The sequence below is a fragment of the Pholis gunnellus genome (genome assembly GCF_910591455.1).
Source record: "Pholis gunnellus genome assembly, chromosome: 4".
NCBI lineage: Eukaryota > Metazoa > Chordata > Actinopteri > Perciformes > Pholidae > Pholis > Pholis gunnellus.
The window spans coordinates 26,463,933-26,487,764 of NC_136530.1; the positions used below are offsets into that span (position 1 = coordinate 26,463,933).

The 23,832-nt window shown below is 41.5% G+C and overlaps 1 protein-coding gene across 1 annotated transcript; it reads left to right on the forward strand.

Annotated features, from left to right (window-relative positions):
* Positions 1–199: 199 nt before the first annotated feature.
* On the forward strand, positions 200–21,906 carry pde6d (phosphodiesterase 6D, cGMP-specific, rod, delta). The gene is made up of 5 exons (XM_079157274.1): positions 200–400; positions 8,844–8,932; positions 10,385–10,510; positions 15,304–15,409; positions 20,398–21,906. Exons 1-5 carry the CDS (start codon positions 351–353, stop codon positions 20,477–20,479), a joined length of 453 nt encoding a protein of 150 aa, XP_079013400.1. The 5' UTR covers positions 200–350; the 3' UTR covers positions 20,480–21,906.
* Positions 21,907–23,832: the final 1,926 nt, after the last annotated feature.

The following is a 23,832-nucleotide window of genomic DNA, read 5'->3' on the forward strand; positions in this document are numbered from 1 at the left end:
CTTCAGTGTGTGCGGCGTTGCCCCTGGTGACGCGTCTCTATCCAGAGTTGTCCCACCCATGCTTCTCATTCTCGGCCTATGATTGGCTGCTGGGAGCTACCCTGTGCCGTTGACTGGCTAGGCTAGCTGTCTGTTAGTTAGCTGGATATATTTAGCTGATTGCCTTATCGGATCAGATTTAACCTGCAGTCCAACAATATAGAGTTAAGTACACATAGTTTATGCTGGTTTCATGCAACCATTACCTGGAAGACTAGTTAGTTAACTAGGGAAGCTTACTTCAACAGCAGCTTTGTTATTTCAGCAGATCCTGGATTTTCTGTAAGAACCGAAAACAGACGATTTGAGAAATGTCTTCAGACGAAGACAGGGCCAAGGAAATTTTGAAGGGCTTCAAACTGTATCCTTTTTTGCTGATGTTCTGCGAAGGTTAGACACGTAATTTAGTACTGTCTGTCCTGTTTGGTACAATATAACGTAATCTAATATAAACAAGATGCTAGTGACATGCGACTGAGTGGGATTGTGCAGTAAGGTTAGCTGCTGTGGCTAACCTGTCAGTTTCACCTCTCACTGGATAACGTCAGGTAACGTTTCACAGCCGATGTCTGTCTTTATGTGATGTGACAAAATATAAATGTTCTTGTAGTTACGAACCAGCTAGTTCCCGTTTGAATGACGGCCTGCTGGCTACATTGAGTGTCTTCGGGCTGTGGCTAATTAGCCGACTAGCTGCTCTAACGTAACGTGCTGTAGCAGCACTGTTTACATTGACGTAGCTGATAGATAGCGACTGATCTCTGTCACATTTGTATTCACTAATATTAGCTGAAGCTCTTAGCTTACACGTTGCTCGCGTTAACTATAGCTCGATGCTGTTTGACAGCAACGTAACTTTACATTTGGGAAGATGTGTGACGTTATGGAAGTGAAGCCAAACTTCATCACAAATCAGTCACCTTCAAAGCGCCACTTCTCACCAGTCATACCAGGTATTCTCATCTGATCAATGTTTGTGTTTCTGTCACAGTGAGATTAACGTGTGCTCTTACTTACTGTCACATTGTGTTATTGCTGCCATTTGAAAATAGTTCTTTGTTTTAAGAGAACTTTCAAAACGAGACCTGAAAATACCTGAACCAGGTTATATTCTCCAACACACATACAATGGACACTTTTTATTTTCAATGTTAGTCATTTGCCTTGAATAGATAGTATATTAAGGAGCAGAAAACATAGTTAGAGAGAGAGGAGAATGTGACCAATGAGGATGTATTAATGGCATCAGGAACTTGTTTTTTTACTATACTGTAGTTGACTGATATTCTGATGATTTACTGTTGATTATTAATGCTTTAGCACCTATTTGACTTGTGATTTTGTTTGACAATAGGTTGCATAGGGTAAGATGATCTAAAAAATAACTAAATTATAAAAGCAGTTATGCATTGTTAAACTGAAGATAAGTCACAAGTTTCTCTGTTTCATTAGATATTAGCTCATTGGGAGATTTATATTTGTAAGTGTGTTAATGGTTAGATAAGATAATAGAATAATTCAAAAACATGTAGGCTCCTCTTAGTGAAGGGCTTTCTAAACACCAGCTGCCAGCTGTAAATCAATTGAATACAACAAAACTAACATTGCAAAACACAACATCACATCTGAAGGACAGAAAGTGGGCTGAAGCTTTGCCCGTCAGAATGAATGGCTCAGGGAGATCCCAGGTTCAACACTTTGGACAGCAGTTCAGTTTTGCCTTCAGCACTTAAGCCCAAATCATACTTTCCACTTATGCATGACTGCATGGATCCACACGGCTCACCATGATATATTGTCTCAGTCAAAACGCATGAACATGCAGACTGTTATGTAAACATGAACACCTGAGGGAGTAGAAACAGAACCGCATCCGTTTTGGACCCAAGTTCCACAGGAAAGCAGGAGGATGATACAGACTGCAAGCTGAGATATTGTTGGTTTTAAACCTCCATCGCACCTGAACATCATTATTTGACATCATTTACATTTTTCAGTAACCTCAGACAGATGGTCACATTAACTAGAACCAAAACCAAAATGTTGTTTTAAGAGATTGAAGTCAGTTCATCAACAGTATTCTTTGAACCTTTTATCTCTGCAAGGAGGATCATGCGATCGGTTGCGTGTGTGGTTTACATGAGTGAGTGAGTGAGTGAGTGAGTACCTCTGTGTCCGTCCAAGGCTAATCTCACATTCTGCTGCAGTAAACTGCTTCATATTTTGGGTACCCAGTTGTGACTGCATGCTTAAGGATGTCTCGTGGTTGTGGTGACTCACACTTTCTCAAAATACCTTTTATTGCCTCTTTTATCTTTTATCCATTGACTGCTTCTGACGTCTCACTCAGTACTCTCCAGTTTAACCGGTTTGGGCCGCTAGTGATGACATTGGATCTCCAACCCCTCCGTCTGCTACTCTGTGCCCACAGTGAGGAGATAACAGTTTGCAGTCTGTTTGGCTAACAGCTAACAGATCTACGTACACACACTGCTGCCTACCTCTATATAACTTAGCCACCGCTACGCAATGATTAATTTAGTCTGAAATGACAGCTTTGAGCAATTGCCTGCTTACATCGCGTCTATTTTTTTTGTTTCACAGTATATGTGCCAAACAACATCCAGCATCACCGACTAATTTGCAATGTTTGCACATTTTCTCTTCTACACTATACACTATACCAAATGTGTTGAATTTTTTTTTTTTCGAATGCAAACTGTAGTTTTTTGTCTCAGGTGGGAGGGTGTGTGTGGGTGGAGCCAAGGTGACACATTGATGCTTTCCATATTACTGGCTGGACTGTGTAAAACCCAATTAGTACCAGTAAGTCCTTCTAGAATAAGCAGCAGAGCTGCAGCATGCTACATGCTACATGCTACCCTTACTGCAACGGAGACCTCGTGTTCCAGCCAGTGAAAACAATATCAAACAACATTAGTTAGTATGCAGATTCAAATACTTCAACTATTTGTCCCCCTTATTATATAATGCTCTCCCAGTCCTTACAACAGATGAAGGTGTGAGCTTGTGTATGTTTCTTGGTGAGGTCAGGCCTCTCTTGCTGCAGTGTGGTAATGACTAAATCCATGATTTAGTGGAACAGGGATTTACTACCTTCTGTCTATACTGCCTTATTACAGCCAACACAGAATAAACGGTACATCTTTTCAAAGGCATCATGTGCTATCTAAAATCCTAAAAACACAAATAAGAATATAAAACTACCCGTACAGCAAAGATGGCAGACGGTCTAGTTGTGAAACTCTCTCACTTTGATTGTCAATGTTTCTCAAGAGCAGAACAACTAAGATGCTGACACAAGCGGTAGCTCCTGCCATAGTCTGGTTTTTGTAGTCTCACATATTCAAAACCAAAGACTGACTGAACTTAGTGTCATCCTGAGGTAGTGATTGTTGCAACAGTGAACAAAATAGTAGTTTTCCCCTGAACTTCTTCAATTACATGCCTTAAGCACAGCTTAACCGTGTGTCCCTCATTAGCATATAACTTGTTATATAAGATGATTGTTTGTTGATATTGTATCTTATTAACAATAATAATGGAGAGAAGGAGTTAAATTGCAATAGTTGAGCCATAGGATCCTTATCTGACTTTGCTCTTAGTTGTTGGTAGCAGATCGTGTGTCCGTAGATCACTCTGCTGTGTAAACCCTGAAACGTGCCTCTGATCTGGTTGTGAGTGGCACTGGGGACATCCTCTGGGTAACAACCAATATTTCATCTATTATTTTTGTATTTTAGATTACTGCATGTAACCTAATCCATTTGAAAAGAACATGCGTCCATCTTCTGAAGTATACCTGAGGATGTGTTTGGTTGACCTTCTGTTGCGAATACTCATCTTGAACAAACAAAACTGAGATCATTACATTTGTCAATTTTTCCACTTGATAGACCCAAGTAAAAAAAAAAAGAACATTCTACTTATTGATAAGAATATGGCAGGGTGGCCTTCAAACGACTGGAAGGCAAGAACACATCCCACTGCCTCCATGTGTTGTTGAGGTGTGAGTTGACTGACGTGAGCACTTGTATCTGTGCAGTAGGAGTGTTATTATAGAGGTTGGGGTGAGGATACTGCATATACTTTGAACTATTAAAATAAATGCAGACTAAACAGTGACAGCAGCTTTTCACTCGGGGCTCATTAGCTTGTGTGTGTGCAGGGACCCTAGTGGTTTACACACACACACAACCTGCAGCAGGCCCCGAGGAGGCAACGGTACAACCTCGTATCATGTTGTTGGAGCTTCAATCAATTTCTTCAGGTCAGTTTGTTGAAGAAGTGATTTGAGAGAGAATACATTCACATTTTGTGAGGGCACACATAATCCCATCAGATATGAACAGTAACATGTGGATCATGGTTATTCCTTCCACTTCTTTCATTGCCATCTCTGTTCGACCACTTTCATTATGGACATCCTGCTAAAATGATGCGTGGGTTCTCTTTTGTTTACAGTGAAACATTTAGAAATGAGACGTGCCACCTGGTGGAAGAGGGAGAAAGACATTGCAGTGTGGCCTGGATTATTCTGGAAGGTGTGGAGGATGATGAGTTTGATGTAGGAGATTGGATTTAGTTGGATTTAGAGGATTAGAGAAACCAGCACACTTTACTAGAAAGCCTGAAGGAGCAGTGGGGGATGGTGGAAGTGGTACAGCACTGATAGACAAGGATTAAACGTGTGTGTGTGTGTGTGTGTGTGTGTGTGTGTGTGTGTGTGTGTGTGTGTGTGTGTGTGTGTGTGTGTGTGTGTGTGTGTGTGTGTGTGTGTGTGTGTGTGTGTGTGTGTGTGTGTGTGTATTTATACATACATTAGGGGTCCTATTAATGTGCCTGATTCGACTGCTAATCTCACAGTGAAATCGTCCCAGCGCCAGGAAAATATGGTTATGAAATAAAGGATCATTCATCATTAATTAATAACACAATGTTGCACCATCAGAGCTACATCTATTTTACAGGAGGGGCGTAGCAGGAAAAGCAAGCAGGATAAGAAACCGTGTGTAGATCTCACATCCATAACAAGAGAAGAAAAAGAACATGATTTGACGATCAGTCAACTAACAGCCAAAACTCCACCAAATCATTACATTACAGTCATTTCACATTTGACTTTGTAGATTTTTAGTCGTGGACACCCTGAATAGATAAATACCTGTTACAAAAAGCCCTGAGAGCAGTAGAGTCACTAATCAAGCGTTTCAGAGGTTTCATGAATCTCTGCTAGTAGTAGAATTTGGTATTAACTGACAAAAATGTGAAGATATTTGAGATGTGATTAGAAATTGTAATAACATCAACTGAATACATTTAAGTGGAATTGAGTGTTTTGTTGATTGAGATTAAAAGTTAGGTGTAAATATTATATAAAAAACAAATGATCTTGAATCTTATTTTTAAGTTTTTTCTTTAGTCCATATATGATCAGTCCACCCTGGCTGTTTCAGATTATTGGTAAACTACTTTTATACTTGTCCCACTCTGAGGGCCGTGTTATTAATTAGAGACATAAAACATTTACATGTCTTCCTTGTTGGAAATAAAAATGAACCCTAACACACATGTAGCTCTTGCAGAAAGAAAGGGTTAATAAATCCAAATTAAATAATCAAATCTGTAGCCTAACGAATGAAATATATGACACACTGGTGAACATGATGGTCATTACTACAGTGGAACAAACCTTTCTTGAACATATGTGTGTTCTACTGAATACTTTTAAAATATCTGGATGTATGACTATCAGAATGGTCTCATGAGATTAGGGGGACTCTCTGAATGCTACAGAGAAATCCTGCCCTTTCAGATTACTGTGTGCATTTGTAATGCAACTCTGTTGTCATCACTCATGGAACGATATGCTAACATGGCCCCGGAGCTTCAGAAGCTGTGTGTTTTGAGGCAGTTAGGATGAGGAGTTTCACAGATGGCGTGGAGTCAAGTGTGTCTGACACTAAGTAGTTTCTGAGTGTAACCGGATGCTGAGTGGAGAATCTTCTAGAACAGAAGGTTGTGGGATGATAATTCTTTACTGCCGTCTGTCAGTCTGATATCCAAAGATAAAATGAGGTGGCATCAGTGTCTTCCACAGTGTTCTTCAACAGTTCCTCTGGAGAATCTTTCTGATTTAACCGAAATAAACGAGCAACACACTGATCAACTTAGAGTCCCAGCCAGAACACGGCTCGATCTTTAGTGCTGCACAGGACTATCTCGAATGCCAAGCCAGGCTCAAAGCCAATGTTTGAATTTCAAAATGCAGAGCATATTAGTGAGGATAAACCAGGACAACCATTTTAAGACTGAACAATGAAAATATATGGATTGGCCTTGACATGACCCTTTCCCGCTCCTGCAGCAGCATCTATGCTTAGTGTAAAGTACATTCCACACTTAAAGCTAGGGTTGGTAATCTTCTTCAAAAACATTCCTGCTATATTGGTTGAATGTCTCGTTACTTCCTGACAACAATCAATGAATCAAAAGAAAAAAGATCTGATATCTGTGGCTGTCGCAGGACTGTAATAAGCTACCCAAATAGTTAATTCAGCCCCAATATAATGATCGGACAGGCTACCTACCTGTCTACCTACATGTGTGAAACCTGCCTGCATGTGGCGACTGTGGCTAAGTGGTCTTGTCCTTCAATCAGAGAATCGGCGGTTCGATCCTCAGCTCCACTAGTATCATATATTAGGCAAGACACCTAGTCCTGATGGGCCGGTGGCACCTTGCATGGTAGCCCTGCCATCAGTGTATGAATGGGTGTGAATGGGTGAATGATGACATGTTGTGTTAAAGAGCTTTGAGTGGTTGGAAAGACTAGAAAGGCATTATACAAGTACAGTCCACTTACCTACCTGATTACCTACCAATGGACTTTGCTCTAAAAGTTCTGTATGTTTCACAGTTAAAAAGGTCCATTGATAGGTAGGTAAGTAGATGGATACATTTAAAGTGTGATGATTAATTGGGGCGCTCATAGACTGTTGTTGAAATGATTGTGAAGACGCAGCAATCAGAAGCTGTAAAGTACAGTGCAGTCACATACTGGGTCCTTCCAGGCTCTTGGATTGACGGCTGTATTGTGTTTATAGTGAATGTGGAGGTCAGGAACAGCTGACCAACTGACAGACTGATGGGACAGCTATAGCCGGCATCATCCAGACAAAGACTTCTTCAGCTTCCTCTCACTCCCCTCCACACAGCTGCTTTTCATGCTTCCTCAGATGAATTTAGACCAACATGATGAAAGCCTGATATTATATATGTATATATGCTGGAATTTCACCTCAGCTATTATAAATACTATCTGGTGATACATCTACGGTGTTTTACTGGGATACAGGCTATTGGTAGTACACCAGTTTTATCCAGTCAACTATACATAAGTACATAAGGTAACCACATACACAGAAAAACACCAACAAATGCACATAGAGCAGAATTAGCCACACCAATAGTTCAAATTCAAAAGAGAGCACTCATACGTTTAAACCACCTTAAATCCCTGAGACACCCACACTCCAAAGCCCTCCAAGCCCAACAGCTGAGCCCAGAGAAGAGTCCCCTATGTCAGTTGCTAACTGCCCCCTTTCAGACAAAACTGGGACCAGTCTCACGACAACTCTGCTCTCCAAACACCAATCAGAGAAAAACAAAGGGAAAGATTGGATCAAATAAACTAAAAGCCAAAGTAGTTTACAATATTATCAGACACATCATTTACATTGACAAGTTCAACTGTAATTTTAGATTTTTCTACATAAAAAAAAATACTCCAAGGAAAATGAGTCGAGGCATATCTTCCTACACAGCATTTCAATCAGGAGAGACAAGTCAGAGAAAGAAAAGATGGGAAGATTGGAGATGGGGAGGTAACAGCAGCGTGAACGTAGTGAAGGTAGAGAGTCATATTTAAAAAGAGACAGCAGCAGGATAACTGTGCTATTGGATAGAGGAGACCAGCTGATCAGAACAGCTGATATCATGACTGACAGCCCTGAACAATAACAGCAATGAAATGAGTGAAAAGAGTGAATGGCAGATGTATGAGAAATAAACTACAGGCCTAAGCATGCAAAGTATAGTCTTCCTGACTGAACTTATGCTAGAGCTTCATATGTTAACATGCCACAAACTGAGGGACAGTGAATGACCTAAAGACATGCACACACACACAGTGTGATGTGATCTGTTGAAATGTAATTGGAGGGATGGTTACTGAGTGGATTATTCGGTTCCTACATACGACACAGAGCTTCACAGAGCTACATGACATGCAGCACTTAGCTGCACAGTATGGGACTGCATGCTAATAAAGCCATTGAATTGGAAAAACTTGAAGAGAGACAGACATGATACCAAAATGTTCTACAATTCTCTGGTTTATCAGTGAAGTTTATGAGTGAAGTCATTACTAGCAGAGACAAACATAGGGACAGCTGTCTCACATGAACGGGTTCAACACGGGTTGAATGCTCATCGGCAGGTCTACGTTGTATACATCAATGTATGAAGTGTCTGTTTTCTCACTGCGATGCCTTTTTATAACCCAGATGATAATCTGGTCACATCCAGGCACCGTCTCACTCCTTCTGGCTCTCTTTGCTGTTCTCATTTAGTTGACGTAAACTCTACGAACTTAAAATGTCAAATGTTGGATGTCTGAAGGTTGATAACATAAGTGCTAGTAAATGTTCAAAGACTCTTCAGTTCAGTTTATTTAGTCTATTCTTTAGTTTGGTTGTTGCCACTTAACCTTTTCCTGACAGAAACTGGATGAACCTTCGAGATGCAGAGACGGGCAAAGTGCTGTGGCAGGGAACTGAGGACCTCTCTGTTCCAGGAGTAGAACATGAAGGTACATTAGACACACACACAGTATATGTATCGTAGCACAGTGTGGGGTTTTTGGGCTATTTTTTGTTGGCCAGCTGTCTTGGTCGGCATGGTTTTCCTGGCCCCCACCCTCATCAACTACATAAGATCTGTGGATGTGGAGACACGGGGGGCAACAAGCCATCGAACAGGTAGATGAGACAGTTACCCTGATGTCAATGAACAGATTCTGCATTCATATGCATGGTCTGTAGGCAATCAAACAATATTATGGCATCAGCAGCATTCTTGTTTCCGTTTGTAGTATTGCCCAATCACGTTGGAGGCATGCTTTGGTTAAATACAGGTAAACCATCCGTGTGGAGAGCAAAAGAGACGGAAAGCATTGACCAAAATGCAATCTGAGAGCCCACCGGCTCTGGTCTGACCATGATTTAGCTTTTCATTGGTTTAAAATGAGCTTGTAAACTGATTACTTATGAAACAACCTTGGTCGTACATGTCTTCTCTCAATTCTAACTCCGGTCTCAAGTCACTAATCGGACTGTAAACAGTTTGCAGCGCACAGAGAAGGAAGTCTTGGTCCGGATATCCGCTGGCTACACCGGAGCCCCTGAAGTACAGTTCACTGCATTTCACTTTTTAGTGCATGCAGATCTTTTTGGTTGACTGAACTACGTACACTGCCTGTTGTATTTAAGTTCTTCTTCTTTCCTTCAATTATGACTTTAAAACAGTTTCATGCCCCAAAAGAAGAAGAATGAAATAATTAAACCTGGGGGAAAAAAGTCCAAACAGTATTAAATGTTGGGCCCTCTGCAGTCTACTCAGTGGTTGTTAAACTCAGTCTAAACTCTGATTTGTCAATCCACAGTATGTCCATCTGATACTCCGACAGGGCCAACACTAGACTAACTTCTATTTCTATTGTGAAGTTTGAAGGAGAGCTTTACTAAAGCAACACGTTGCCTGTTTATTCCAGCTTGTTACAGGCTGCGTTATTGTGAAAGACTTGACACCAAAACAGGAAGCTGGTCCTGTTTAAATCTGCACACATTTTGATGATGATTTGTTCTACTCTTATTGAACTTTTGATCAGAGGGATCTTTGTCTCTTTCTGCCCTTAGAATTCCTTCTGGTTGAGCCGTTGTAAAGCATTTTGTTCTCCATGTAAAAGAAATGATTTTTTTGCAAACCCTTTATACAAGGGCTAGTATTGATACTATACAGTCACAGGCCTCTTTCAGCTGATAGGCTACAATGGAAGCCTACAAAAGGTCACCTACAAAGGAAGTGTGTTAAACATCTGGTTGCTGTGAGTCACATTTATTAAATCAACAAGTTTCAGGTCTTGAATCTATAGCTCTGTTAATCAGAATCAGCTGTATTTGGCCAAGAATGCTTGCACATACAAGGAATTTGACTCAGGTTGTTTTTATTGTTGTGATTAATTATAGTTTCATTGTCTCTGCAGCTCGTGTCCCGAAGAAGATCCTGAAGTGTAAAGCAGTGTCCAGAGAATTAAACTTTTCCTCCTCAGAGAAACTGGAAAAGTTCAGACTGGAACAGAAAGTTTTCTTCAAAGGACAGTGTCTAGAAGGTAATCTGAACTTTTTAAAGGTACAGAACCTGAAGGTCAGTCAGTAAAAGGTAACTTTGGGTGTTTTGACCATTATTGGCACTATGAATCCCAATGGTTTTACACTATTCCACTGATCTTGTCCGTCTCTATGTGCAAAACCCGTGATTGACTGACGACCTGTCAAGGGTGTATCCTACTACTCGCCCCCCGCAACCCTCTAAAGCAGGGGTCTCAAACCTTCGGCCCGCCTCGTCATTTTATGTGGCCCGCGAATCCGCCAGCAAAAAAAAGTTCAAAAAATGTTTTAAAAAAATATTACAAAATATTAAAATTTAGACTTGATAATAAAAATATCCCCATAGTCGAAATTATGAGATAGAAAGTCATAATGATGAGATATTTCAACACAGTGATAGAAGCAGCTCTTTGGCTGGTTACTCTACATTTAACATATAAATGTATTGTGAGTACATCGAATACTTTAAACGTGGCTTTACAACACATGAAATACTTCATGTGGGATTGTGCAAAGTAAACGCACCCTTGAAAGGATTTTAAGCTTTGAACAAAGTTATTGTAATAACTTGTGTTTGATATTTGTCTTTGCTATTTTCTCTAAAGTTTGATAGAGTAATGTGGGTTTCTTAACCCTAAATTAAAAGGATTTAAGTTATAATAACAGAAATGTGCTTAAATATATTTTTACATTTATATAACTGTATGTACTATTTTAACACTTGAATAAACAATAATCAAATGCAGAGACAGTTATTTACCAACATGTTCGGAGGAGTTACATTTACAGCCGGCCCTTTGAGGGCGACGTGATGCTGATGCTGATCAGAGTGAAGATGAGTTTGAGACCCCTGCTCTAGAGGATCGGTTATAGCTGATGGATGGAGATGCATTCTGTCTCAAAGTATTCTAAAGTGCTGTGTTGTGGTATCTGATGACTCAGGTACTGCTAAAACTGGACTTCCTGGATTGTATTTCAACTTCTCACCAGTACCTGAAGCAACACAATGCAGAGCCTTTCATTTCGGTCCACTTCCTGCCATAGCCAAATGATCTGCAAGGATGGTAAAGGTCCTCACTCAGTACTGGAACACACGAGTTCACCTGTCTGGCATTGTTATTTAGCAAGACAGACAGTTATTGAAAATAATAATTTAATGCTGACATGTGGTTTAACAACAGCTCCAATTAGTATATCCGGATTGAAAATATTCTAATATAAGTGGTAAAAGATATGAAAAAGAATCAAAACCAATCAAAGCAAAGAATTAGAACATTGATAACCTGCCTTAGTCCTACATTCTAGACACAGATTAGTGCTGAAACAAAGTAAATAAGATGGCGACACTAACTGACAGAAAAGCTAATAAGTCTCTTTTCCTCTATTTTTTCTTTGTAAAATTGAACAGACTTTGCCAAGCAACACAAATTATAATTAGTGGACAGAGCAGTAGAAACATTCCAAGGATGTTGAATAATGTCATATTATCAATATATACAAGTATTCTTAAGCCAGTTTTGTCGTAGGGCCAATTGTTTTAACTGCCTCCTTCCACCACTCTGATAAGTTAAACAGCTAATTCTTCTGTACAAACAGTAAAACATTTATCAGGAGGGTGACTAAGAAAAGAGCCAGAAGTATCTATGTAGCATGCTAAGAGCTGGGCTGTGTTCCAAAAGTCAAACAAATTATACCTGTGACTTTTCCTTTCCCTCAATGGAAAACATTTTGAGGTCAAGGAGAGATGTGAAGGAGAATTCATAAGGACTTTGGAAAAGAGAACCATGGTGCTCGGAGAACCTGACTACACTTGTACTAGGATACATAACGATGCAACAGCGGATGTTGATGATTAGATCGGCGGTTCGATCCGAGACTCCAACAGTCCGTATGTCAAAGTGTCCTTGGGCAAGATACAGAGCATTCTATTGCTCCCGAAGGCTGTGCCATCGGTGTGTGTGTCTGTGTGTGAGTGAGTTTAGCTTGCATCCTGATGGGCATGTTGGCACCTTGCATGGTGTCTGTGAATGGGTGAATGTTGACATGAAGTGTAAAGCGCTTCAAGTTGTTGGAAGACCAGAAAGACGCTTTATAAATGCAAGTCCATTTACCATTCTTCTTCTCATCTTTCCTTGACCTCATGATGTTTTCCATCAAGGAAAAGTGGTTCGGAAAAGATATAGGACGTCATTCTTTTGACTGCAGCTCAGGATTGCATCCAGTGGAAGGTTGGAGGACGGCAGGTCCGGGCAGTGAGAGGCCTGAGAGAAGTGAGCAGTGCCAGGCCAGGCAAAACAACCGACCCACAATTCCTCAAGACACTCACCGAACAGATCTTTTTCACAGCCACCCACAATCAGCAGCAGCTGCCCTGAGGTGGGGCAATAAAGATTGATTGAAAAGAAACAAAGAAGCAATCACCACAGTCAGGGGTGTCCAACACCCGTCAGCTCAGGACAGATTAACAATGACACAATTTGAAAGATTTCCTGAAATCAACAATCATGTGTAGTGATGTTAATTATTAACCGTTTAACTGGTAACCAAAAATAAGAATTTGACCGATTAATACTATCAGTTAGAAGAAATTTTAAAAAGCTGAAAGAGGAATTACGTCCACCTAAAATGTGCCTGAACCCGAATTGTTTCTAGCTCAGGGGGCTAACCCCCTTCACTCTAACAGCAGGTGACAACACGACACAGAAACTTAACTTGCGTCTCCTTACGGGCCTTGAAGAGTTGTAGCATTTATTCACGTCAAACTGTACACACAGTGCACTGCTACGTTCACAGCTATAGCGATACTGCTGACTTCTCACTCACTCACTCACTCACTCACTCACTCACTCACTCACTCACTCACTCACTCACTCACTCACTCACTCACTCTCTCTCGACTGGACACTCGCTAACATTCTGCCACGCGTACAATACACTGGACAGAGTATGCAGGCAGACACACAGCTGACAACTCTCCCAGAAGGTTAGAGTTCCCAGACAGGGGAACTGGAGGTTCAGTTGCCTGTTTTGCACATTCGCTGCAGCTGGTGAATGCAGTTGATACATGATGGATTTAATCCATAAATGGTAAATGGACTGTACTATAGCGCTTTTTAGTCTCTCTGTCACCATTCACAGTGTCTTGCACATCGACATGCACGACCCTGCTCTCCAGTTAGCCACAGCCGCCCTGCTGTTTGTGTTATCGTTACAGCTGGGCGGCTTGATAAGCACTTCAACCACAGCACCCTGCATGCAAGGCATACATCTTGTTGGTTAACAGTTAACGATTGCTTAATGAGGGTCAGCTATTCGTCAGAAATTAAATTAAGAACCCTAATCATATCCTTTTGTCTTGTTTACATCAAAATGAAGAAATGACTGTTGGCAACACGATATAAAGTCTTTAACTCTGCACCATGACCCTGTTCCTGCAAAAGACTCATAATCTCTGTAAGAAAATCATTTTTTCAAAATTGATGATGATACAGACTGTGACAGCCATTAGTCTACAAAATATAAAGAAGAGGGGAAAGATGGCAACCCTCTGACAGAATAAATACCATTTATTTTCACCTGTTAGTTTAATAGCATACAACGTAACTGATGAGAGATCGATTAATAAGTCTTGCATCTGACACCAACAGCATTTGTGCTGCTCCAAGCTCTCTTTTCTCCATAGATGTTGCCTTTCATCATGGCCAGAATGATGGTAGTGGCCATTTCACATAGTGAGACCATTTAAAATAAAGTTGATGTCACTGTATAAAATGAGCTGTTGTGACCTCTTGGATAATCACAGCCTTGTGAACAGCCACAAACTACAGACCTATGGCATTCAGAGGATGTATGGCTTTCCTAGGGACATTGACAATTAGGGGATTTCTGAGCAGTTTCCAGAACAGAAACGCTCGTCATCCAATCTCCGAAAAATGCAATTCTTACAGAAATCTCCAAATGTCAAAAGTTCATGACTTTTATATGATGCTCCTTCATGTGGTATTTTGGAGGCATTTCTGATCATTTCAGAAATGTCTATTTTTTTTCTCCGAAAAATAGACAGTGAAGATTATTAGTTGAGGCCTGGTGGCAGGACAGCAGCGGCTGCAGCCTCGCTGCTCTAGCGCGCCGTGTGTCTGCTCCAACCTGTTAACACGGACACTCAAATAAAATAAGGAAAAGAAAAGATAAATAGGTTCTGCAACGAAACAAAGGTAGTTTGTGCGTAACAATAGACAGTATGAACTGTGTGGGAGTGACGTAGTTCAATGGGTGTGTGTGCTAAAACCAAAACTTGTGTATTTATCACTGTAAAGACAGTATTAATAAATGAATAAATCGAACGTGACACCGGTGACGGTGATGAAACCGGTATGCTACCCACCCCTAGACTAAGCGGGGGAGTTTCTACCAAACGTTGTCTGGTGCAGCCTGGGTTTGCTCCAGCCCAGCATGTCATCCCCTCCCTCTGCCCTGCCTCTCCTGTTTGTCTCTATCAAATAAAGCCGAAATGGCAAAATATATCTTAAAAAACAGAGAACTGTTAGCTGTTGTCATTTCCTTATTACTGTGTGTTTGCAGTGCTCTCCCTGGGGCCCTGCTGTACAGAGGTGAGGTTACAGGAAGCCCCAGGAGACAACACACAATACACACTGGCATAACATGTTTATGTTGCTAGTTTCTGTCTTTAGGTCATCATGGTGCACTAACTACTTTATAATCAGGCTTTTTAGTCATGATATTGTATGTTGTGAGGGCAACACTGAACTCTTTGTCTTTCTGTGTCTCTGTCCAGAATGGTTCTTTGAGTTTGGTTTTGTTATCCCCAACTCCACCAACACATGGCAGTCTCTGATAGAAGCAGCTCCAGAGTCCCAGATGATGCCAGCCAATGTTTTAACGTGAGTCTCCAATCAGCTCATTTCTCTGTTTGAGGTTCCCGTACTGCTGACACATGTAGTAGATCTTATTTCCTCATCTTTTCTATTTAACTTTGTACAGCTATGAGACATCTAACCAACACAAAAGGAAACTAAAAACAGTGTTACAGGTTATTTTTTAAATGTGTGCACATTAGAAACAACCTGTGTAGTGTAAACCTTCTGCACCAGTCTGGCAATGTATTTCTAATGACCTGAAGATTAGAGGATTGGGAATATTTGTACAATCTTACAAATGAGTAGGGAATGTTAAAAGGAAACTTTTCACAGTGTGGGTTTTATTTTCATTGTTTTGTCCATCATTTTTATTGGTTCTGATAACATTGTATACACCAGTATTTCTCAAACTGTGGGGCGCGCCTAATACACTAGTGGTATTGCAGGTGGGACGCAGGGGGAAATGCAGATTTTTTTAATTTTAAGAACGTTATTTATACCTGCAAACTTGTCGCTTTCTGGCGAAATTCGCCGTTTTGAATCAAAATATATCATCCGCGTGAATCGTGTAGATCCCTAGAGTTTCTCAGATTGGAGTGAGACGAGGAGAAAAGGTGATGTTGTGATCTTCACAGTAAAACATCTTTGATGTGACGTGTCGAGTCTTGGCCAATCAGCGTTAAGATGTCTACACCGTCTTTCCCGCCGTTAAAGTTTAAGTTCCATTATGTTCCGTTACAGTTCAGACGTGCCTCCTGCGCATAACACCCCCAAATGTAGGGGCTCTCGGGCTCAGAGGGGGTAGCATATATCGTCGAAAAGATGTACATATCGAGAGCTAAAAAAATGCATGTATACATGTTATATACCAGATTAAACAGCAACATCTGGGCAACACTATCATGTAAGTCACCTTTTACACACTCCAAACACAACTATACACAACTAATATAAGCAACTAGAAGATGTACCACAATATCACGTATTTGTCGCCATGAGTCTGCGAGCTATGCACTCCGCTTCAATTTTTCATCACAAAGCTAACGGCTACACGGCCGAGCAATACATCGCAGAGCATGAGAATTCGACACAGAAGCCAGAGATATCTTCAGCATTTCTCTCCGTGAAACCAGTACAGAGCTGTGAGCAAACAAACGCCAGAACAATAAACCACTTATCCAAAAAGAAAATCCAAGCAGGACCTTACCTTTACGAAGAATCACGAAAAGACCGGCATAATTCCCCGTTTGCCGGCTAAACACTGCTCCTACGCACAATCCTGTGTCTCTCTCCTCTGTTTCCTGGAGAAGGGGGGTCAACCTAGCTTGTGGGACCCGGGGCGAAGGGGTCAGACTTTTGGCGAATGGAATTTTAGGCTTGGGGGTGTGCGGCGTTTTTTCGATTATTACTGGCTAAAGACTGTCAATCAACACCAGGCTACTGCTACCGCATTCCTAAGACTCTGACCCATCTAAAATGGTGTCATTTTCTAAAATTGACCAATCATAAGGCTGGCTGAGCTCCCAACACACACATGAAGACTGGAGCTCAGATGAGAATCATCCATGGTTTACAGCCTGAGAGAGGATTCTGGCTCTCAAAATGATGCCAAACTGTTGTATTAGGTTAGATTGAACACTGTTAGTGATAAAACAAGTGAAATATATAGTTATATAGTATATAAAAGTACAATGGAACAGCTGCAACAGCTGGTTCCAAAATGAGAATTTGGCTTGACCTTTCGTACTAAAACCTCTATAACTTTGTTCTGCTTCACTTTATCAAAGCCACATTTTTGTGAGACTGACATGTTGTGCTATGATTTGGGTTTTTAGGCTTTGAGCTGCATTATTTCAAATAAATAATATCAATAAAAGTGCTTTTATTTCAAGCAAATATTTTCAATTTGAGCTGTGTACCATCTTCATTTAGTATTAACCAGTAACATATACACTGATATTTACACATCTGATCAAATCTCACAAGTGTTTCTGTTATTATAACATCAAAATGATTCAAATAGACCTTATAGTTAAGAGATTTATACTCTCTTTAGTATGGGTATGAAATTTTCGAGCAGAGGCCTAAAAATAGGGCTAGGGTTATTAAAGAGGTTATTAATAACGTCCACTGCATGCGGAACTTTGTGGACTGTTAACGTTCGTCATTATCGCGATTTAGGAGGAAAAAACGTAACGAGAGGAAACATGCAGCCCCCCGTGTTCCGGGGAAGGTGCACTCGTTAACGTTAAACGGCGGATCTAGATGCAGGTTGTTTGTTTTAACTCAAAGTAGAATGAAAGGCCCAGATACTGATGAGATGATGAGGTCAAAGAGCTTCAGGAAGAGGAGGCTGTTTGTGTAGCGCAGCTTGACGCAGGGTTGAGATGTGAGTGGAGCTGGGCCTGGATAAAGCTGGAGCTGGGCCTGGATAAAGGTGGAGGTGGGCCTGGATAAAGGTGGAGGTGGGCCTGGATAAAGGTGGAGCTGGGCCTGGATAAAGGTGGAGGTGGGCCTGGATAAAGGTGGAGCTGGGCCTGGATAAAGCTGGAGCTGGGCCTGGATAAAGGTGGAGATGGGCCTGGATAAAGGTGGAGGTGGGCCTGGATAAAGCTGGAGCTGGGCCTGGATAAAGGTGGAGGTGGGCCTGGATAAAGGTGGAGCTGGGCCTGGATAAAGGTGGAGGTGGGCCTGGATAAAGGTGGAGCTGGGCCTGAATAAAGGTGGAGCTGGGCCTGGATAAAGGTGGAGGTGGGTCTGGATAAAGGTGGAGCTGGGCCTGGATAAAGGTGGAGGTGGGCCTGGATAAAGGTGGAGCTGGGCCTGGATAAAGCTGGAGCTGGGCCTGGATAAAGGTGGAGGTGGGCCTGGATAAAGGTGGAGGTGGGCCTGGATAAAGGTGGAGGTGGGCCTGGATAAAGGTGGAGGTGGTCCTGGATAAAGCTGGAGGTGGGCCTGGATAAAGGTGGAGGTGGGCCTGGATAAAGCTGGAGGTGGGCCTGGATAAAGGTGGAGGTGGGCCTGGATAAAGGTGGAGCTGGGCCTGGATAAAGGTGGAGGTCTAAACAGACTTGAGTACAGCTTCCTGCTGTCACAGTGTTTTAAATACATTGGTAAGGCAGGGTATGCTAAATGCAGCCTCTGGTCCAAGGAGATAAAGTACAGCAACAAGGGCTCACGTGTCCTCTCATCACACTGTTCAGTGTAATAACCACAGCCAGAGTACATCTGGTCCCAACAGTCCCATGTGCAGTTAAATCACAGCTATTATTTTACTCTTGGTAGTAAACAGAAACCGTGGATTTAATGCATATTAATTGCAAATAGAAGATTGGCCACAATTCTAACAGCTGTACAGTAACAGTGGAAGTTAATATGAAGCCATACAGTAACAGGGTTCAATGAAAACTAATCTCTTTATTTTGTACAGGCGATGGTTCTCGCTACTCTCGCTATCTTTGGTTTTATTTGACTAAAACTTTTGAAAATGAGACCTCGGTCTCATTGGCTTTTGTCTAAATAAAGGTTAATAATAATAGAGCTGAAATACTGATTAATAACTGAATAATAAATTAGTTTTTTGCTTAAAGTAAATGTCTTATCACTTAATTTTCTTCTCAGAGTACACCAGAATGATACATTTTGAAGCTCATATTTAAAATAAAATGCTCCTGGTATCACACATACCTGCACTCATGTTGTTTTGCACAGGTTGCACGTTATTGTTGTTTTGAAAAGATATGCAGTGTGAAACTCAGTAAAACTCTTTATTGCCAAATATTTGAACTTATTTAGTTTTTCACAGGTTGCACTTTATTGTTATTATCTTGAAAAGATATTCAGTGCAAAACAGGTTAATTTCAGCCACAATAAGCTATTTCTTGCGTCTTGAGTTATTTTTGCACAGATAGAACTTTATTTGCATTGTTCTAACAAAGGTGATTGCACATTGTATTTGTTTTTGTCTGATGGAGCAATCTGGTTTACTTGAAAGTGATTGCAATTTTCTTTATTCTATTATTTGAAAAAGCACAGATGGAGGAGTCACAAAATGTTGTTATTTCAATAAAAGTTCAACATGAACCATTTTGTTACAATTTTGTTGGGGCATGAACATTTTTCTTCCTCCAAAGTGGGGCGTGACACAACAAGTTTGAGAACCACTGGTCTACACCAAGTTAATCGTTCAGATCTGGGAACACCGTAACATCACCACAGTAAAGTCTGATGGGCTAGAAATACAAACCACTGGTTAGACGAGATAAAACAAAGGTTAACAGTGTACCTGCTTCAACTTTTATCATCTGTTCTTGCTGTAGTGTTATTTCCTGTGCTATGTTCACACTACGAGCTACAAAAGCAACAAAATGGCCAGCTGTTACGGGCAGATTTTATTAATTATATATTTTTCATTTTCTTTATAATCTTATTATTACTTTACACTTTGGCAATATTGTCCTTGTGATAATATTGTCCTTCATGATAATAAAACATGGTGAATTTAAATGAACACACTTATTAAAGTGGTTTAGATGAGTTCTTCCCAAAGACTGGGTCCTGTTATGGCTGAAGTTTCTGGAGGCCGCTGCCGTGTTTACTTCTTTCTGCGCAGGCGCATTTAATTAAATGATTACAACTGTAAACTGATGATGATAAATATAAGCTGAAATACACTATCGATAGTATGTTCTCAAGAGCAGAGACCACATGCATCCACCTCACTCACAGGTCCGGTCTAGCCAGGTGCTGAAATTAAATCATCTGGACAATCAACCCGTCCCCGCGAGTTTCTTCTGTCAGACTTTTTATTTGTCACCAGACCTCTTTATTGACCTGTTTGTAACGGACAGGAAAGAAAACTACAGTTTTAGGACCCACGTTGTAATCAGTTGAAATGTTCCTGAAAACCTTTTGTTGATTCTTGCAGTCACATTCATGAATGTGTAATGTTCTAAAGTGTACATGACACAGTAGTGGACTTCAATGCCTCAGACTGTGTCTTTGTTTTCCAGTGGTAATGTGATCATTGAGACCAAGTTCTACGATGACGACCTCCATGTCAGCACCTCCAGGGTACGACTTTTCTACGTCTGACCTCCGTCTGACCCCCTGACTCTACCCTCCAAAATGCTGATGTCCTGCCAAGGTCTATAAATTACCAATGTTAGCTACGATTTGCAGCAGTAAACGGCTCATTGCTGACTTGGGATCAGCACATTTGGATGAAACACAGCTGTGGTCCCACCAGTCAGTGAAGTGAGCTTTTTGTTTGGTTGTTCTCTTGTTTTGTGTTGACCTGAAAACGTCCTCTAGACCTTGGGAGAAGAGGTGAGAAGAGGAGAGAGCACTCTGCTGTGTCCTCTGTTCCGACATCATCTCTCTCTGCTTATCCCCCTCCAGACTTTTCCACTGTAAACACATTACCACTGATCACCAGTCAGCCAGGGAGCCACTCTCTGGTTTGGGTTTTTTTAGAATTCTGCTCTCTCTCACTCCAAGGTTGCATTTACTCAGGAACAGAACATCAGACGCATAACCTGCCTGATGTGATCTTCTTTCTGTTTGGAAACACTGCTCTCCATGTGTTGTCAGTGTCGAGGGAGGACGTTTAGTGCCTCTCCTGAGATACGTTCAAGAGTTTCTCGTCATAAAACACAGGTTAACATTTCCTCTATGTGTCCCACTCCAGAGGCCTGTGGAGTCCACACTACATGATAAGGTATATTGACTGTCCCATTGAGATGCAGCCTCTTTTTGTATACATTTGAAGAACACAAAAAGGTACATTGTTTGTAGTCTTCAATATCCCCAAATCTGTTGCACTGGTTACTTTTTGTCTACTTGTCAAGTCGGAATATTGTTGTGTGTATTACCAGTGTACGGATATGACATGTCCACTTTTACGAGCTGACAAGGACCGCCTGAATGCATCGTTAACGGTGGTCTCTGTGAGGTCAAGTATTGTAACTTTAGTCCTCCGAAGGACACACCTCTGCAGGCAGCCTCTGAAGTGGGACACAGCTTCTACCAACCAAACCGTTCCTGTTTCCTGACCAAATGACCAAATGACCTAGTGTAGAACAGAGGTTTTCAGTGTCGTGTGATGGAGGACCAAGCACCTGCTTTTATTCCAGTAAACCACGAGAGATGCTGGTTTATCTCGATTGCTTCTCGCCTGTATTGTTTTGAATGAAAAGCTGCACACTTTTGTCATGACACATGGTTGAAGAGCACTGTGTTTGGGCGACATTCATCAGCAGACATGGGGGGTTAAATACATCCACTTGTACTTAAAATGCTCAACTTTCAACTAAATCATCATCAGGTGTAAACGGAGTCCTGCATCATTTATTCTCAGTAGTTCAAGATGTTACCAGTGGCTAAACTCAGTTCTTCCCTACACATTCTGGCTTCCCGTCCAATTCACTGTTTGTTTTTTTTCTTAGCTGCTAACTGAGCAGTGTAAAATAGACTTGTGTTATAATATGACTGGAGTTGTGGATTAAAGTCATCCGATGTTGTAATAACATGGTGTTTATGGTCTTCATTGCTTTCAGAAAAGGTTCCCTCCCCCGTTGTGAGTTCATCATGTTTAAACCAAATATTCCGAACATTTGGGGGTTGTTGCTGTGTCACATAATATTTGGTTTGCATAGCAGCAGTATGAAATAAGGAACTTTCATCCTGTAATTGCACTGTGTAGGTGGTTCAGGTTTAGCTGAATGTTGAAGGCTCATTTGTACTGAAGATTTTAACTTCTACAAGTAAGTAAGCCCTTTTATTTGACGCTGATAATTGTAGTGTCTATTTAAAGAGGGATGGATATGTGTGTAGCTGTTAGCATGGGATGTTGACTTCTGAGTTTCTCAGTTCAGCCAAGTTAACTGTTGAGTTCCACGTGCATCATGGTCGCATGGTGTAAATAAATCACTTCCCCACATATTTTATCATCTATAGGCTAGTTGTACTAATGAAATATCTATACAGTTTTTATGTACATGTGGATTGAGTTCTTCCATTTTCTGACACTTTATATTTCTACTCTACATTTCAGAGGGACTTAAGGTGCAACTTCACACACTTACAAGGTGCAAAAACCTTTTTATTATTCGTGCAATTATTTTTCCTCCGACCTCCTTTCGCTGGGTTCGCCTGAAGTCTTATTTCATCCATCTTATTTCCCTGCGACTGGACATCAGACAGCCAGGAGTAGGAGTAGCCTTAGGTTCTTGTTGGGTTAGCTCAGCTTGTGCGTGAAAAAGACAGTTCTGGTTTTGAGAAGAGCTGATCAAGGCAGGACAACACTGTGTCATTGTAAAGGTTGACAAGGTCTGTGAGGGTGGAGAGTGATGAGGGACAGATGGACTTGATATTACAGAGAGTGATGGGGAGAGTTTGAATGTCAGCTCTTCAAATGAGGATGGACTTTGGATGTTAGTCAGACTGGTTTTTATGTGTTGGCGGTAAAGAGCATACATTCCTCCACCGCGGCCATCAGGGCGTGGATTGTCCAGGTAATGATAGCCAGTAGGGGTGGTTTGGTTGAGTGCGTAGTAGTCCAGGTGCTTTTGCCAAGTTTTAGATAGACAGAGGATATAGTTAATGTCAGCAATTAATTCATTGATGATTAGACTTTAGTTGTCACCTGGTGTTGAACATACACTGTTTTGTGATTGGTTGTGAGGATTTGGGGAGGGTTCTGAGGTTGGCTGGACTCACGTGCTGTTTGTTATGACGTCATAATGAGGGAGTGGTTGTAGCTGGTGCTGAGTCCACAGAGACTGGATTGAGTTGACAGAAGTGGAGTTGTAGACGATAAACTGGCGCTGGGAGCTTATGTGAACATCACTGGGATGGATGTAAGAGAGCTTGGTTTTGTATATGACTTTGAGAGTGCGGTGTGAACGGGGCAGCCTGTCTGTCACGACAGTCGGAATGGGGAGAACTACAGCTGAGGGGGTTAATGACAGGCTGGGCCAGTAGGGGGAGCAGTCATGGGAAACTCTGCTCTGAGGTGGCAGCTTAGAGGAGAGGAAAAGGAAGGGGTGAGTGAGTAGAGTGCAACTAGTCAGGTGGGGCTGGATCCAACAGCGTGCTGCACAATAGCTGCAAGCATGTGGGTACCCAGGTGTTAGGACGGATACCATCTGTCTACCAACTGAGCCAAGTGTGGAGGCTGAGGACGCTGCTGAACTGTTGCAGTCTACGGCCGAGTGTGGAAGTTGAACTATAATTCTCCAAATAGAGGTCGAGAGCGCATGCAACAGGCGTGGCAGTTTTAACCGGATGTCAGAGGCCGTGGCTCCGGGGAAACAGTGTGTGGCTGCGTTGAAGAAATGGATGTTTCTGATTATGGAATCCCCAACTATCAGTTTAGTCAAGGAGAAAAGGGGACGACGAGATGTTGAGTGTGGGCGAGAAGATATCACTGTGCACGTAATGAGCCC